The sequence below is a fragment of the Panthera pardus genome, unplaced genomic scaffold (genome assembly GCF_024362965.1).
Source record: "Panthera pardus isolate Hobbes unplaced genomic scaffold, ASM2436296v1 HiC_scaffold_12, whole genome shotgun sequence".
Classification (NCBI taxonomy): Eukaryota; Metazoa; Chordata; class Mammalia; order Carnivora; family Felidae; genus Panthera; species Panthera pardus.
The window spans coordinates 28,042,643-28,061,385 of NW_026526677.1; the positions used below are offsets into that span (position 1 = coordinate 28,042,643).

Here is an 18,743-nt window from a genome sequence, read left to right on the forward strand (position 1 = left end):
AGCACACATGCACATGCAAAAATAATAAATTATTACCGACCTGAGAAAGAACTCCTGGTCGGATCTGTAGTGGCTGTACAGCTGGGGCCTGAGTTACAAGTGGAACCGTATTATCTACTCTTATTGAATAACTAGTGGGTTTACCATGTGTTGCAGGAATACCTGTGAAAGAGGAAGAAAAAAAAAAAAAACAGTTCTCAAATCAAAAACGATTTCTCTTAACTTACAAAACTCTTTGAAATTCAAAGACTTACTAAAATTCTGATTAGGTTTATAAAATCATCCCCTACATAAAATATTCATAACACTAACAAAACCATCTTTTAGGAAAGTGAGGTACTTTCTATCTACGTTGTGGTACATCATTCCAGAAACTGACATAAAGCTACTCCTTCTACTGTTTTAAAATGCATACAATGCATACCACCAAGTTGCATCATTTACTTTTCTTGAAACTTCCCATTCCTTTTAAAGTTTGCTTATTATAGCTTTATTTCCTTTTCAAATAGTTCTGCCACTATGATAAAGGACATGGAAAGGTGAATCGAACTCAACATCCTGATCCTCTAGCAGGTAAACATTCATCTTTTCATACAAACTTAGCTCTGCCAAGTATTCTCTTCTTTAAAACCTGTAATAGGATCTCACACTTTCAGCACCAAAGGGGGAATGTATCACAACTTCACACTTCAAAGGCCATGATGGTTTACACGATTCAAGAAAATTCACGGAAGACACACTCATTCCAAGGTCCAAAGGAAAAAGCAAAAATAACCTTTCAGACCTAATACGATGATAGTGCTAAGCTTTGACCAATATGGCTTCATCTACTAGTAGCTGCTGGAACTCCAGGACAAACATCTTCCACTTTGCTTACCCACTAGGACAAGTAGAAAGCAAGATCACCAGCCACGTTAATCCTGGTAATGTTAATGTTTCTGTGTCATATATTGCAAAAGGACCATGCAGATAGATACTGTCTTATATTAAACTTTGAGACAGTGAAGTAGTATCACCCCAACTGAGAACTTTGACTAACAAGATTTTAGGGACATCCCCCAAGCTCAGAAAGCTCAGTTACAAGAATAAATTCAGTGCTTGATTAATTCCAGCCTCTTGCAGCAGTTATTTTCAGTATAGGCTGGTGGAAAAAGCAGCCATCTTAGGTAAGAGAAAAATACTACAATTGTTTTCTTTTACTATTGAAAAATAACCCCATAATTTTATTGTGCAAATACACTGTAAGTGTTAATCCTGTTAATTTTGTTGTGCTTATTTTTCTTCACAGAGGCTTTTACCCTCCTCCCAGGGTGTTCTATCTCCTGAAATCCACTGAAAAGGCTAGGTAGGGATGAAGTTTAACAAAGATCTACAGATTTTTTTTTTTTTTAACTGACCTTCTTAGCCCTTCCAAAAAGTATGTCTTGATCGGCAAATTCTCCAAGAAATGGAATCTAAGCGCACCCAGGCAGTGTAGATGTATGGCAGCAAGACAGTCTCATCAGAGAAAAAAGCAGAATTCACTTTGACAAGGGGTAAAGGACAGAGCGAATTCTCAAATCCCAACAAAAGTCATGTTGCCCTTAAATTCTCCTCATAATTAATGCCTTATGATGAGAAGAATTCTATTATCTTCTCTCCTCATGAGGTCTAACTTATTTTTATCAAATTCAACAGTGATTAAGATCCCAATTTTCTACACAGTTCTTAGGCTAGCCAAAATTTTATCTTTGCTTGATTAGATTTGCTTTCATATCTGCAGAGCAAGGCACGAAAGTTTACAAGATTGTTCTAGTACAACAGGAGAATTTTGTTGGAATGCATTTCATTCTAAAATAGCAGTTTTCATCCAAAGGGGATGAAAAACTAGTTTTTCAGATTGCCAAATAATGTGAAATGCTTGTCGAATACATACTCAAATTTGTTAAACAGAAGCTTGGCTAAGTCTTTGTTAACTTGAAAAAGGTAATAATATTATGGATATAGTACTTCTATATCTATACCTACATATTATATCTATAACATGGAGAATATATGAAATGCATGATGAACCTACTAGACACCACAGCCTCAAAGCAAAAAATGTAAAGTGAAGTAGAAAAGACATAAAATCTATTTAAAAATACAAACTATAATGGTGCCAGAACTACTACCCAACAGCTGCCCAATAACCATTTAAAATGTTTCTTCAAAATGGATTGGTGGCACATTATGAGGGAAAGTGGTAAAAAGACCAATACTGGGATTTTCTACAGAGATACTAAAGTGGATTAGACAAGGAAGCTTTCATTGCTAAGCAGACACTACACTAAGACAAAAAACAATGAAACAACATATTTATAGAGCCTGCCTATCCTGCTACAACTGCACCTGTTACATAAGCTAACAAGTTATTTTGCTCTGTCTTACTGGTAATTCTAATTCAAAAATATTGTGCTTGACATTTAAAGGGTTTATGAGTCTGAGAGTGTCTCCTTTTCTTTGTTATCCTTCTTATGAACCACTCATACAGCTGTTAGCATATGTGTAGAAAGGTCACTAGTCTTTCATCAATCATAAGGCACAAAGAGAAAAGATTTATCGGACCTCATTGAATGTTTTAAAAATGACCCTTAACTGTGTTTAGAAATGTGCCTCACAAGCCTCCTAAATTTTAAATTTTTGCTATGAACAGAAGGTAGGCTCTGGAAAAAAAAAAAAGCTGCTATTCTAAATCTTGATGAAATATGATTTTGGTACATGGGGGAAAATTATTAGAACTTAAAAATCTATTTGTTAGTATAGACTAAAACTCATCTAAGTGAAAATGCATTTGTGGAGACACAATGTGACACAAATGTCACTTACATGACAACTAATTAAAAAACAAAAAAGCGTCAATCTTCCATGCTCAAGTATTTAGAAGGAAGATGTCTACCTACCACTTACTATCAAATGGTAGTATATGTACGTTGAGATAGACTGACGGCAAATATGGCAAAACGTTAACACTTGTTGAATCTAGGGTAGAAGGCACTGTATTATTCTTTGACTTTTTCTTTAGGTTAGAAATTTTTATAATTAACAATCGAGGAAAAACAAAGAAATAAACACAACAGTGTCTTTAAGAGCACTGACATGATAATATGGGTATTTTACTATCCCCAGCCATGGGTCACTGTCACAGATACTTATAGACCATGTTGGTCCACAATTTCACCTTAAAAATCAACCATCTAAGTAGTTTTTTATCTGTAGTGCTACAAATCTTTCTCTCGATGAAACCTTATACGAAAACCCAATATACATAAAAGATGAAAATAAAGTTCCCCTGGTAGAACAAAAATGGCTAAAGAGTTGAGATGTTTTCACATCTCTTATTACCAGTCAGTCCAGTCAACAAACATATCTTGGTGCTTTATTAGGCACTGTAGGAGATATTAAAACTTCAGACACATCGTTTAAGTCCTTGAATCAAATAAAAAATTTAAATAACCTTCAGAATCCAGAAATATTAGAGCTAGAAGTGACCAGGACCGTATCTACTCAGTCTTTTCCTTTGACTAAGGCTGAAAACAGGTTAAACAGACTCATCTACAATGACAGCAAACAGAACAGGACTCTAGCCCAGGTGTCCTGACTGAGTACCAACTGCTTTCACAGATGCTATACAGTCCTACCACCACGCTTCAAAGAATCATTTAGGGCCTCATTTGTAATTAACCTCTTGCTTTAAGACAGAACTAGATGCCTAGCAAGGACGAAGTGCTATGAAAGGACCTAGAAAGTCACATTTTATTCTGGTTATTCCAGCTGTAACATTTGCTGCTGTTGCCCTCTAAGAACCACTAACAAATTCCCCCGTGTGAGAATTTATGGCCTCTTCAAAGGTATTCTGCCACTCATCTCACCTGAGGTTTTATTCTGCTTTTTATCTAAGGAGCATAATCTAACTGAGCAAAAAACAATCTCTCTCTTTTTTTAAAACCTAAGGTATGGATAAAGAACAAGACTGTAACATTCTTGGATAGAATTCTTTTGACCAAAATTTAATGAACTGAGTTCTCAGTTACTTTAATGTCTAGTAATAACAGACAGATAAAAGGTACTTACCTAAATATCTGGAGCTGTGATAACCAGTAAAGGACAACCCATAGCTTTCCAAGCCCATTAATTTCTACTAAGGTATTTTATCATGCAACTCTACAGGAAATAAAATTATCAGATGACCCATTCTGTCAGTGATGATTACAGTGGAGCTCCAGTCACGAAAGAAGTGTCACTGGTCTAAAGGCTACTGACCAGCCTAAATTAAATTCAAATGTAGCAATGTGGCAAATGTGGCAACAACTATGCAATATATTTTATAAAAATATAATTAAATTTGTTTAAAAATAACATACGCCTAAATTCAAAGTGTAATTTAAATCGGAGTACCTTGAATAGCTGGGGGACAGATAATCAGCGTCTGCTGAAAAGCGTCACCACAACCGAAATGAGCAGTTCCGGCCTGCAGAGGAACTCCATGGTGCCCAACGGAGTGAGCGGACGTGGTTAACGCCTGAAAGGATCAGCACAGGCGGCATTGTACTGAGTAGTCTACATGCACGCTTTACCAATACAATTTGAATGCACTTCTTAAAGTCGTAACTCTGATAAAAATGGGCCCAGAAACTGATTTTACTCAACTCTACTTTTCATGGAGCTGCTGCACAGAAAGGTAGGTAGGGGATATTAAGAGAGTGAAAGGTGAAAGGAAATAAAAGAGTTTAGGTAGAAATGTTCTAATCATTGCCCTGAAATGGTAGAGATTTTACAGAATAACCATCGCGAGAACCTCCCCGGCACTGTGACTTCTAATTGCTGACATGAGACTTCTATATACTTCAAAAGCAAAACGAGCAATCATTAAAAAAGGAGTACAAATTGTTAAATATTATAAGTTCTTACCTGATTTCTTAATGTGCCAATTTTAGTAAAATTTGCTGTCAGGTTAGCAGTACTGCCTGAAGCAACTGGTCTTAAAAGTGAAGTTTTATTGTGATTATTTGTGTCACATGAATTTGGGTGGGACTTACAAATATCCATAATATGAAAACAGGACTTTACACTGCAAAAAAAAAACGGGGGGGGGGGGGGGGGGGGGGAAGGTAACTGTAATATTTTAAATGTTAAGGGTAGTTTAAAATTTATAAATTATTTCTAAAAGAAAAAATTATCTGACTTGCACTTAATCTGCTTATTTTCAATATTATTTCTACCAGAAAAACCCACAAAAGATTGAATTTTAAAGCTAGTGGAAATGTATCTTATATCTGCAATATTTTCTAAGACATCAAAGCAACAGTAAGCATTTTTTGACTAGCACAACTATAATTTCATGACCCTTGCTCTAAATAATTTTTCCAAAATTTCTAGATCTCTACATCCCTAAACTATCGATACAAAATATATAGTTATGTTATTTTCAAAGTGCTTATATATGGAAATCATTAGATATTTTCAACTGTTGGGGAGAAAAATAACAATTTTAAGGGGAATCCACAATAACGGATACTGGTTCAACCCTATAAACTTCTTCATTCAGTCATTTTTTTAATGTTTGTTTATTTTTGAGAGAGAGTGCAAGCGCCTCACTAACAGCAGAGTGCCCGATGAGGGGCTCAAACTCACAAGCTGTGAGATCATGACCTCAGCCTAACTTGGGCACTTAACTAAAACCAAGCCACCCAGACACTCTCAGTCATTTTAAAATATAAAAAGTTGTTTTAAGTAGTCATTTACATTATCCCCTGCAGCCTTACAAAGAAGAGGTGTGGGGTTCAAAGAATGCATAAGCTTTACCTAAGGTAACTCTGATAAGACCTTCTCAATGTGAGCATAGGTATATTCTTTTCCATTAACCCATAAAAACCCTTCTTTCCTGGGGCACCCAGGTGGTTCAGTCGGTTAAGCATCTGACTTTGGCTCAGGTCATGATCTCACAGTTTGTGAGTTCGAGCCCCCCATTGGGCTTTGTGCTGACAGCTTGGAGCCTGCTTTGGATTCTGTGTCTCCCTCTCTCTCTCTCTCTCTGCTCCTCTCCCACTCAGGCTCTGTCTCTCTCTCAGAAATAAATGTTAAAAAAAAAAAATTTTTTTTTTTAAACCCTCCTTTCCTTCCACAACACAGAGGAGAAGGTGTGGGCAAGGAAAGCAAACGATGTGAAAGGAAATTAAAGATGGAGTCTGTAGGACTCAAAAGAGGGAGGAAAACTGTTAATACTTCCTTTTATTACATATGCCTGGCTATTAAGTTAAGAATGTCATGTAAAAAAATCACAGTCATTTTCAGTATGGTACTTTGGAAAAAGAACATTGGAATGCAACTCAGATTCATATTCCAGTACTGTGCTGCCACTTACTAGTCTATGTGAATTTGGTCGAGTTAGCTTAACCTCTCTTGACTCAGATTATTTACATTTAATAGATATATTGAATCATTTCTCTAAAACACTAATTTTCTAAGACTTAGTATTATTTCTCCATGCCATTTTAACAGACTTTAAATGGGGCACCTGGGTGGCTCAGTCGGTTAAGCGTCTCTTGATTTTGGCTCAGGTCATGATCTCACGGTGGGATCAAGCCCCAATGTGGTCTCCATGCTAACAGCACGGAGTCTGCTTGAGATTCTCTCTCTCCCCCTCTCTCTCTGTGCCTCCCCTACTCATGCTCAATCAATCAATCAATCAATCAATGTACTCTTTCAAAAAAATAATGAAGATTTTAAAATAACATACTGGTTGCTATGAGGGAAATCTAGAAGATGTTTCATATTAACAAAAGAATGGTTCAAAGTCTCAGCTGGAGTAATTCTTAAATCTGCATCAATTAGCAACATTTTCTTCAACAGACTAACAAATTCTCTTCTATCAGCTTTCTCAGCCAAAAGATCACTTCCTTCCAAATCCATCACTGTGTTCACCTACAATATCAAAATTTCAAGTCATCAAATACAAATAAGCCATAAAAGGTAATAGATGTTAAAGTTTCAGTTTTAAAAAAACACAACACAGGAAGGAACAGAGAACTACAACTGTTTTGAAACAAGAACAAATAATTGAGTTTCATAAATTCAGAAAATGTTTCAAAGTACCAAATAGTATTCAAAGTAAAAAAAATTAATGAATATTTTAACAAATATCCATTTCTAACAAATGCAAAGAAAAGAAATTTGTAGAGCTAGGATTTCCCCTTTTGAAGAAAATACTTTCTACTAAAGAACAGGATGGAATTAATAATATTTGATAAAGACAAATGCAGTTTAGTTCCTAAAGGGCTGAAACCTTAGAATCAGTTTTGTTTGAAAAGCTTAAAACCAACAGCACTCTATAGTCATTTAGAAGATGATGAACTTGTGGTATCCTTGGCATTCAGGTCTATCATCGTAAGCACAGAAGACGAACAAACATGACTGTGGTACTCACATGCACTATATCATCCAGACTGTTGAATATGTACTTTCTGGCTTCTTTAGACTTCATTCCTGTCTCTGCCTCATGCTCTTCTAGTGTCTTATTGGATATATCAAAGAGGGGGAAATAATATATTATTATCCACCATTTGGAAATTCTTTATTTCTTTAGTTCTGGCACATTTAGTCTAAAACACTGAATATCCTAAGGCAAGGAATTTTAAAAGAGTAATTATCAAAAATGTGCTTTTTAAAAGCACCAAAAGAAAAATGAGAAGAGCTTGGTTCAGTTAAAAAAAAATATATACATATGAAAAAGTAACTGGTTATAAAGTTAATCACTGGGGATTTACTAAGCCCCCAAAAAGCCTAAGAATAAATGAGGTACTTGGGTTATGGAGTAAATGTTGAAATTCAGTCCCTGTCCTATAAAGCTTAATAATGGGAAACTGAGTAGAGAAGATGAAACACACAACACAAAAGTAATTACATACACAAAATTTAAAAAACCATTTAAGATGAGTTAATAATTATGTTGTCAGGTTAGAGAATGAGCTAAGTTACTCAGGGAGGGCTTTTTTCTCCCCCCATTAAAAAGGGAGGGGGTCAAAAATGAAAATTCAGAAGGAGGCCGAAATGCAGTAAAATAGAAATAGGCATGGAGGGTATTATCTACATGAAGCACCTTAGAAAAATTTTTTTCCAAATTTTTTTCTTTTTTAATGAATTACCTTTAATCTCCAACCAGAATGAGAAATATCTGTTTCTCTGCAAAAAAATCTTGTGGATTTCGTGCCCACATTTAACAGCTGTTCTCCTGGTAAACCTTGAGTCTGAGAAATATATCGAATCTGAAATATAATATACAAAACAGAAGAGTTTATTCTTTCATGTAATAGATATTAATTGAACATGTATTCTGTATCAGACACTAAACTAGATGTTAGGTCAAGAATTAAATGATGTAGTCTATGCCCTCAAGAAATGCAGTCTAGTAGGGAGCATACAAGTAAACAATTATAATACAGAGTTGTAAGTACCATAGTAAATACATGCTTATGGAAAGACAGAGAAGGGACACCTAAAATAACCAAAGTCACATAAAGTTCCAAAAGAGGTGATGCTCAAGTTGAGTCTGAAAGGACAAGTAAGCGTTCTTTAGGAAACCTTATTATGATTTATGCTAAGGGTATAATATGAATAAATATGGACAATCAGGAGTAAATACCACATACTCAGATACTGAAGTGCAGAGATTCACTAAGTAGAAAATGACAAGGGGTGAAAGTGAACTAGCAGGCTGAGGGCTTTACCAGTAGGGTAGAAGCTTTATCTGTCCTTTCCCTCTATAAGCCCCAAGTGCCCACAATTTTATCTCTAAATCTGTATCTAAATATTTATCTCTAGCTCTGGAGCTGTAGATCCAACTGCTTATGGAAACTCTCCATCTGGTTGGACTTTAAGCACCTCAAAATGAACATATCCTCAACTCATTTTCCTGTTAATCCTCGTGTATTTCCCAGCAACACCAAACACCCAAATCAGAAATCTGAAATTTATACCGGACACATACCTCTCCATCATCACGGTCCCACATAACTGTCCCTTCTCTCCATCTCCATTTCAAGTCTTCTTCAATTCTGAGTTACACAATTTCACAAGCCTCCTAAGTAGTTCATCTGCCTCCCTAATGATGCCATCCATTCACCCCCAATTCAGTATTCACACTGCTAACAGCCATTTTTGGTAAAACACAAATCTGACTGTTACCCCCTTGTATAAAATTACTTTACCGCCTACAGGATCAATTCCAAACCTCCAATCATAGCATTCAGGCTTTGAGCTTTATCTCTTCCCTGCTCTTTACATGGTCCTTTAAAGCAGCAGCCCATCTAGCACCACACTAAATTTTGCATGGGCTGTTTCTCCTTCCTAAACTGCTAACTCCTACTTAACAATGTCCCTGTGCCCCTCCCCACCCAACTTCACCAAGTCCCACAACAACAAACTTTAGTACCGTTCCTTCTTCAAGACCCAGTTCAAGAACTTCTCCTCTATACAGCTTTACCTAACCTTCTCAAACAAAGATAATTCCTTTCCTCTGTGTTCCCATCAACCTAAAACAGAGCCATTTTAATACATTTATAATACTGTAATACAATTATTTTTTTACACGTCTGTTTTCCCTATTAGACTGTCGAGTCTCTAGACAACAGAGATAAGTTACCCATATTTGTATCCTCAATTTTACCTGAAATGACAACTAAAATATCCACCTTACAAATCCGTTTCATTTCATTTGAAGTGTGGTGCCTTCTCTCACCCCACATCCCCAGAGTGGCTGACTTCCTTGTTTTATGAAAACCAAAAGTGAAAAGTACTAAGGGTCCAGTACCTAGATGTTACATCAGAGTCTTTCAGATGGTGGGAAAGGCGTTCCACAATTCAACAAACATACACAGAGCATTTACTATGTGTCAAATGCTAAAGATATGCAGATGAGTAAAACATGGTGCCAACCTTCAAAAGCATATAGTTCAGTAAAATAGATAAATGTTTAAGCACGTAATCTGCAATTAAGCTAGGAAGTGCCATTATGAAGAAGAAAATAAAGTGTTAAAAGAACACAGAATAGGGCAATTGAAATAGCACTGAAAAAAAAAAAATGGCAAGTGATCTTGTGAGTTTATTTTTGGTCATAATGCCTGCTCTGTCTTCTTGGGGGAGAAAAAAAAACCCTGTTCCATCTATAACTCCTAATACATGAAAAGACTCAGCCTTTGCCTCCTCTGTCCCCAGTGAATGAAGGGTGAAAACCTGACTCAGAAGTGATTCATTCATAAATTCATGTTGTGAACTCAACTAGAAATAAGCTAATAAGCAAATTAGACTTACAATGTCAGGAATGTGAACTAAGAAATATCAATCACTGTTGAGGAATGAGCTGAATGCACCTGGAGTCTAATGGCCATGTTAACATAACCAAAGTTAACTGTAAGCAGAAACTCAGAGTAGCAAATTAAAATCAGAATAGATAAAAATACTTAAAGAGCATCTAATTCACACTTATCCAGTCCCAGAGCGAAGTTCTACTGAAGCGTATTAATTCCATTAAATGTCTCTTTGAATCCAAAAGCACCTCCAACTCTAGACTTCACAAAGTCCAGTCATATTATAGCTCCATTCTTGGATTTTTGTGATAGTCTACACATGAAGAGCCAGCTACTTGAGAAGGTCTCTATGCAACCCAAATAGCCAGATAAAATAGAATTCTTCAAAGATTCCTACTCCCCCTAAACACTCAGGAGTTGAAATAGAGAACTTTATTTTTCTTACTCAGGATATGACTTGAAATTACCAAGTAAGATAATTTGAATATAAATTCAGACTTTTAGCTGTTCTGGATGGATTCTATCTAAACTCCAACAAACATTTTGCAAGAACAATCAACATTTACCAAGTTAATATTGTCTAGCCATCCATAAAATTTATTTAATTCCCTGGAATGTTTTTGATATTTCCCTCGTAAATACAGGTTAAAACCAATACACAGAACAGTAATAAGACAGTATACTGTCGTATTATAATTAAGACAGGAAGGGATTCAAGCACTAATTCACAGGACAGCCTTCTCTAAACACATACACCAAAACGCTGGTGTACAAATGGGAATGAAATGCAGAGATGAGAAAATATGACGTGAGGAATTCTCGACATGGTCAATGCCTAGCTGTAGAGTCCAAAATTCAAAGAGGAAATTGCCTTGGAAAAGCTTTAAGAAATAGATGATAAAGATGATTAAAGAGCTAGAACACAAACCCAATAATGCAGAATTAAAATAATCTATGAATTTTTTCCTGGTGACCCAAATGTGGCTTTTAAGTATATAATAATTATAGGTCTACTGTTAATTCTTTTTCACTTCCTTTGGGAAAAAAACAAAACTGTTATTGCATTAGAAGATTAAATAAAGGTTAGACATTAAGACAAGACCTAAGAGATAAGTTATATTTCATAGAAAGTCTTTATTTTTGTAAATGTTCCATGTGCACTTGAAAAGTATGTATTCTACAATTTGTGTGTAGTTTTGGATGTAGTACTACACGCCTATGTCATTAAATCAACTTATTCATGAGCTCAAATCTTCTGTATACTATTTTTTTTCTACTTTTGCTCTACCAATTACTAAAAGAAATGTGCTAAAAATTTCTAATTATGACTGTGGGTTTATCTATTTTCTTTTTTGGTTCTGTCAATTTTAGATTAAAGTTATTACTAGATGTATAAAATATAGAACTGCTCTGTGTTCGTGCGGAATTGAATTTTCCAAATTCATTGGCTAATATCCCTTCTTTATAAGTAATACTGATGGATTTGTAATAGAAGAACACTTCTGGTAGTAAAAGCAATGCTATTAATAAAAGCAAACACTAAAAAGAGTATCTTGTACTCTCATACATTCTGAGAGATAAACATTTATACAAAATGTCGTCGTAGAACAAAACGATAAACTAAGCTCTTGGCTCCATCACTAAAACTCAGTCTGGAGACAGAATGCCAGTGGAGGTTGATGGATTTGAGAAACTAACATAAAGACCATGAAAATCCTCTTCAAGTGACAGCAGAGAGACAGTTGGGAAGGTGAAAGTGGACGTCTGGAAGTGGAAAGTCTGGAAGAGGGCTGGTGCCAGGGATTGAGCACAGACTGGTGCAGGGTTTGGTTGGGTCCTTTTAACTCTCTCCCCTACTGTAATGATCCTTATGGAAAGTATCATTATCCACAAGGTAGTGTAGACGTGGTCCACTGCTAGCAGGAAAGATTCTGGATTCTGATTGCCTGTGTTGGATTCTTGGGCAAGTTATTTAACTTCCCCACACCTTGGTTTCTTCATCTGTAAAACAGAGGCAATAGTAGAATGTACCTCACAGGGTTATTGTGAGCATTAAGTGAGTTAATGAAAGTCTAAGAACAGTTTCTGGCATATAAAAGAGCTCAGTAAGTATTAATTAGTAATATTACTATTACCCACTGCACTGCCACTGTAGGCAAAAAAAAAAATGAGTTAAAAAATAAAATAACAATAACACCCCAATTATGTGCCCAAGTACATAAGGGCAGCAGATGACTGGAACAAGGAACAGGTAATGGACAAAGGCATACCCTACTGATGGCCTCTTCACATCCTAATTGATGATCTTAATCTAGGAAGCTGGGGAAAATCTACGAAATCAAACCGCATTAATAAGTAGACTAAAGTAAAATACAACCCCTAGAAATACTTAGGTGAACATTTTAATGGATGCATAAAAGCATTTGAGGGGCACATGGGTGGCTCAGTCAGTTGAGCGTCCAACTCTGAATTTCGGCTCAAGTCATGATCCCAGGGTCATGGGATTAAGCCCCATGTAGGGCTCCATGCTGAGCACTGAGCTTGCTTAAGATTCTCTTTCTCCCTCTGCCCCTGTCCCCCGCTTGCACTCTGAATGAATGAATAAAAATAGCATAGCATAGCATAGCATAGCATAGCATAGCATAGCACAGCACAGAATAGAATAGGCATTGAAAGTCCAAACCAATTTAGGATAAAAGAAAAAACTTAGAAAATTGGGAATAGAGGGAGCTCTATTTGACATCTGACCTTTATCAAAACCTATACAGCATACATCATATTTGGAAATATGTGTAAAGTCTAAGACTGAAACCAAACAAGAATGCTCACATCATCGATCCTATTCCCTTGCGTTATTGGAAAATAACCTGCGTTATTGGAAAAGTTATTGGAAAATAACTTTTAAAACATCAAATTGATAATATGCAACTACTGATGCTATATGCTAATTATTTTTTAAATTATTATACCCTTTTGGAATTAAAGTAATATACATCCTGAAAGTACTGCTAATCTGAATCAGATTAACACCTGTTCTCTGTTTTAAAAGATATCTATTATGAAATTTAGAAAAACTGAGGTTTGATCAAGGCTTTGTTTTAAAGTACCACTGTGACTTTTAACAAGTCATTTCATTTTTCTGGACCTCAATTATCCTCTTTAAAAAACAGGAAAGAGTATAACTAGAAAATCTGTAGGGTCCTTCTCAGTACTAACAACAGGTGTCCAAGACTAGAACTGTAAAAATCCCAATCCAAAGTACAGCAGCAAATCTATCTGAAGTTGCCACAAGATGGTGTTCTGCTCCATAATACCATACATGTCATAACTTGTAACCCACAAAACCAGAAGTATACTTCTAGCATGTGACTGGTACCCTTGGTCCTTCAACAGCTAAGAGATTATTGGATTCTGCAACTAGATCACCAACTCGTTCAAAACTAGCCACAGTCTAGCCATCTGCATCAAAGTTAGTGGCTGGGTAAAAAGCTGAAGGAAGCCAAGATGTATGTATGGAAAAGGTTACAGAAACTACCTTCTAAGAGGAATGCTGAACACAAAGGGAGAAAAGCAGAGAATATAGGAAGCCCAGCCTAAAAGAGGAGACTTATGGGTAGAAAGTCTATGGAAGAAGAGATTAAAGTTAATGATAACATCTGATCTCATAATTACTATTAAATGATTTGTAGAATCACTTCAGCAACACTGAAGTCACCAAATTTACAACCTCTCAGACCCTTTTTGATATAGAAAGCTAAGCCCTGAAAGTCAGAAATAAGGCACATTTCATTGTTACAATTAGATTATGTGTGCATTGAAATGTTCTATTTTTTCATTAAAAGTTAAACACTATATTGTTTAAATAAAAATTGTATTTATCCACTACAAACCAATTGAAGACAAAACTGATATAATCACTTTGTTAGTTTTGACTAATGTTTTCCACTAAAATATGATTTGAGTATATGTATCTATTAACAAGGTTGAAGCTATGAAACTTTTTCAAAAAATACTGATTAAGATTATAATTACTCCAAAAATAACCTCGGTATTAAAAACAAAAACAAAAAAATAAAACAGCAAACAATATGATCTAATAGCTTAGAGAAGCTAATGAACATAACTGAAACTATCATGAAAAGTGTTTCATGAAATAATTTGCTGGATTCTACTGAGAATCATTTATTTATTTTTTTTTAATTTATTTTTTAATGTTTATTATTTGAGAAAGAGACAGAGAGCAAGCAGGGGAGGGGCAGAAAGAGAGGGAGACACAAAATCAGAAGCAGGCTCCAGGCTCTGAGCTGCCAGCACAGAGCCTGATGGAGAATCATTTAAATAATGTTAAACAGATTTTCAGCACGGTTCAAAAACAACTTAAAATACTAAAGAGGGTTCAAGTGACTGAAGTACTTAAGTCCAATAATGGTTGTTGATTTAAGACCAATAGTTATGAGGCCTTTTATTCCTTGGAAGTGGCTGACATTTCATCCACCATCAAAGTTGTCACCCAAGCATAGCTCTATTATTTAAATGGATACAGTCCAGCCCTTTATAGGTCTGTAGCATAAAAATGATAGAAAAAATTCTCCCAAGTGTTTTTTGCAGAACTGTTTTGGGACCTGTGGATTGTAACTTTATGAAAGCTTACTTCAACTGTTATAAAAGTTTTTAAACAACCAAATACAGTTTTGAGATCTTGAATTTAAATTCCCTAAGGTCTCAGATTTTGTTATTTTATTTTAAAAAGATTTTGACAGGTATTATATACTTGGGAAATGCATTCATATAAGTCTACTATTTTTCTTTACATTCTATAAATTCTACCTCGATGATCATGAAGTTTTGTTACCTGATCATACTCCAAGGCTCCTGGGTAGAGTGGCCATCCAAGGAATAATTCTGCAATCACACATCCCAATGACCACATGTCTATGGCTTCACAAAATGGCAACCCCAATATAATCTCTGGAGCTCTGAAATCGAAAGAAAAAAAAAAAGAGTGATTTCCCTCTAAAATTATCTTAATTCATCTGACATTCTAAGAAAAGTTAATAAATGACAGAGAAGTCACCTTCTATTTATAGTAACTTCACTTTTCAGAACTCTTTGAAGCCTAGCCATTAAGCTTAAAAAGGTACAATGAATACAACCATTGTTAGGATAAAAATCTCTATACTTAGTCTCATAGAGAATTTTATTAACATATTAAAAAGGGGGAAAAAAGCACAGATCTTGACTTCGCAACTGTAACAAATTAGAAATAATACACTAGAAAGAGAACTGGAAAACTATGAAATACATACACTGTGACATCAACAGAATTGAAAACCAGACACTGAAAGATAAGAGCAAAACAAAACAACCCCAAAGGCTAAAAGTGGATCTAGTCCTAGATATTACTTCAGAACACAATAATAAATATTCACAAAACCAGGACCATTAGTCATCCAAATGGGACAAGACCAAGTAAAATTTTAAGAGGCAGAAAATAAAGGACATCGGAACAGGTAGAAAGTATTTTATCAGTTGACAAGCTCTGATAACTTGGAAAATGTATTCCATGAAAAATATCATGCCCAGATAAATATGTGCTACTTCACATGCCCTGCCATGATAAAATTAACATTCTGAGAGGCTTCACATACAGCTATGTAATTCCCAAGTAAGCCATACAATCATGGCTACCCTGAACAGTCTCAAACTTACAGAGAAGTTATAAGAACATTACAATGAGTGGGGTTTTTTCCTGAACCACTTGAGAGTAATTTGCTAAATAACTCTATACTTTGCATTTCCTACAAACAAGGATATTCTCCCACATAACCACAATACAATCATCAAAATCAGGAAATGCACACTGGTACATCTCTACTATCTAAGCCCCATACCCCAAGTTTGGTCAATTATACTAATAATGAATGTCCTTTATGGTAAAAGGATCCAATTCCGAACCATGCACTGCATTTAGTTGTAGTATCTCTTTTTTAGAATAATTTGGGTCTTTCCTTCATTTGTATGACCTTGGCATAAGATATTACAGGTCAGTTATTTGTAGAATGTCTCTCAGTGCAGGGTTGCCTGGTGTTTCCTCATAATTAGATCCAGGTTATACATCTTTGGGAAGAGTATTAGAGAAGTGATGTGTTTTTTTTTCTCATTATGTGCCATCAGTGACATACAATTTTGATTTGTTCTAGTACTAATAATGTTCACTTTGTTCCTCCTTTTCCCTTTGTAATTAAATATTTTGCAGGATTTCAGTTTGGGACTGTATATATAATCCTTTTCTTATCAAATTTTCAATTTACTCATTTATTTGCCTATGTGAGCCTAAATTAATGGAACCCTATTTTATCCAGTGCGTTATAATCCATTACTACAGTTATCTATTTTGATACTCTAAATTTCCCAGACTTAACCAGTCAGAACTCTGTCAATGAGCTATGGGTCCTCATTAGTGCCAGGATGGCACTGTTCCCAGGTCCTCTCAGTATACACATTATATACAGTTAGACAAGATAAGTTAGACAAAATATACAGTTAAGCAAAATAAGGCTTCTGCTAATTTCTTTAACTGATACTGCTGTCATTATCTCCTAAGCCAGTGGTTCTCCATCTTGGCTGTACATTATAATCACTTGGTACTGGCCACACTCCATACCAATTAAATCAGAAACTTGAGGAGAGGAGGGGTGGGGAGTGGGAGAGACTTAGGAATCAGTATTTTTTTAAAGCTCCCAGGTGATTCCAATACATGGCCAAAGTTGAGAACCAAAGCCCCAGGCTCAAGTAGTTAGACCAATGGGAAAACCGTTCCATCTTCTCTCTACAGCTCTTCTGATCACAGTAAGTTCTAGGGATAAGCAAGCTGTTTTCTCCATTGATTTAGAATCTGTCCAGTGACTCTTCCGCTCCTGGACATCTCTGCTGTAATTAATACTTAAGGTTCAACAGACTCTTAATCCACAAGCATTTATTAAAAACCATACCATAAAAGATCTTTAGAACATAGTTATAAAATACTTTCATTCTTTTGACAAAATGCTTAGTCAGTAAGGGTTTGTGTAGATGCATACATGTGAATTATATTCAGACATAACCAAATGCTAAATTGTGTAGAAAGAGAGGAAAAAACAAGTTACACTAAGTTATCAATCTTACATATTCACAATATTGTACAAAAGACAGAGAAGATCTTACCCTTTTTTTGTTCATTATGATATACACAGAACCTAGCAGAGAATATGCACTCAGTAAACATTTCTCAAATAAGTCATTCCTATAAAGGTTAGGTCACACACACAAAAAGGATCAGACTGAAATGAGTTTGAACTGACCTTGAGGAATAGAAGCCTAGGCAGAAAGAAAGAGAAATGGCCACAAGAGTTAATAAAGAGTAGGGACGCCTGGGTAGCTCAGTCGGTTAAGCATCCACTTCGGCTAGGCCATGATCTCACAGTTCGTGAGTTCGAGCCCTGCTTCAGGCTCTGTGCAGACAGCTCAGAGCCTGGAGCCTGCTTTGGATTCTGTGTCTCCCTCTCTCTCTGCCCCTCCCCCGCTCATGCTCTGTCTCTCTCTCTCTCTCTGTCAAAAATAAATAAACATTAAAAAAATTTTTTTAAGGAGTTTTATGATTATTTTGAAATATTTACTATGAAAACGTAATGGGATTTGAAATTGGCTACTGGAAACTCTGACATCACGTTTGGCAATGAAAGAAAAGTTAACAGAATGATAGTGCCTTGGATATACAACTTAAAGAGACTGAAATTATTTGATACCTGGTTAACAATAAGAAAGCAGTTTCTGTCAATCAGACAAAGAGCAATGAATTCCTTCTGCTGTTTGCTACCACTTAACAAATGAGCCAAATTTGTAATTGATGGTGACAAGAATGTGGAGCTATCTTTTCAAACTCTTGACCAGGAACTGTATAAAGCCACTTTAAGAATAAAACTTGAGATACAAAAGTTATACTCACAGAAGCAAACTTAAATTTCTCATTTTAAAATAAGAAAGAGAGGTGCATGGGTGGCTCAATAGGTTCAGCACCTGACTCTTGGTTTCAGCTCAGGTCATAATCCCAGGGTCGTGGGATAGAGCCCCATGCTGGGCTCTATGCTGACCATGGAGTCTGCTTGGGATTTTCTTTCTCTCTCTCTCTCTCTCTCTCCCTCTCTCTCTCTCTCTCTCTCTCTCTCTCTCTCTCTCCCCTTCTCCCTCTCCCTCTCTAAAAAATAAAAATAAAAAATTAGAAAGAATTTTAACTGCAAGTTTTACACAAATTGTGTATTTGCGGTCTTCTGAAAGCAGGTTAGATGTACAAGAAATTTCTTGGGGGAAGGCAGGGAGAGGAGGCAGGAGTAGAAGACAGCCCTCAGACCTTGAGCAGTTCTGACACCTGTGAAAGGAGAGAGG

The 18,743-nt window shown here is 35.8% G+C and overlaps 1 protein-coding gene across 7 annotated transcripts in view; it reads right to left on the reverse strand.

Annotated features, from left to right (window-relative positions):
* HIPK3 (homeodomain interacting protein kinase 3) overlaps positions 1-18,743 on the reverse strand; it is a 91,211-nt gene that overhangs the window by 9,028 nt on the left and 63,440 nt on the right. For all 7 annotated transcript variants that reach the window (XM_019456648.2, XM_019456646.2, XM_053899849.1 and 4 more), the window contains exons 3-9: positions 15,175-15,298; positions 8,163-8,282; positions 7,445-7,531; positions 6,758-6,942; positions 4,930-5,089; positions 4,417-4,540; positions 41-162 (exon numbers count right to left, since the gene is read on the reverse strand). In XM_019456648.2, the coding sequence (XP_019312193.1) occupies positions 41-162; positions 4,417-4,540; positions 4,930-5,089; positions 6,758-6,942; positions 7,445-7,531; positions 8,163-8,282; positions 15,175-15,298 (922 nt within the window). The remainder of the gene's footprint in view (positions 1-40; positions 163-4,416; positions 4,541-4,929; positions 5,090-6,757; positions 6,943-7,444; positions 7,532-8,162; positions 8,283-15,174; positions 15,299-18,743) is intronic.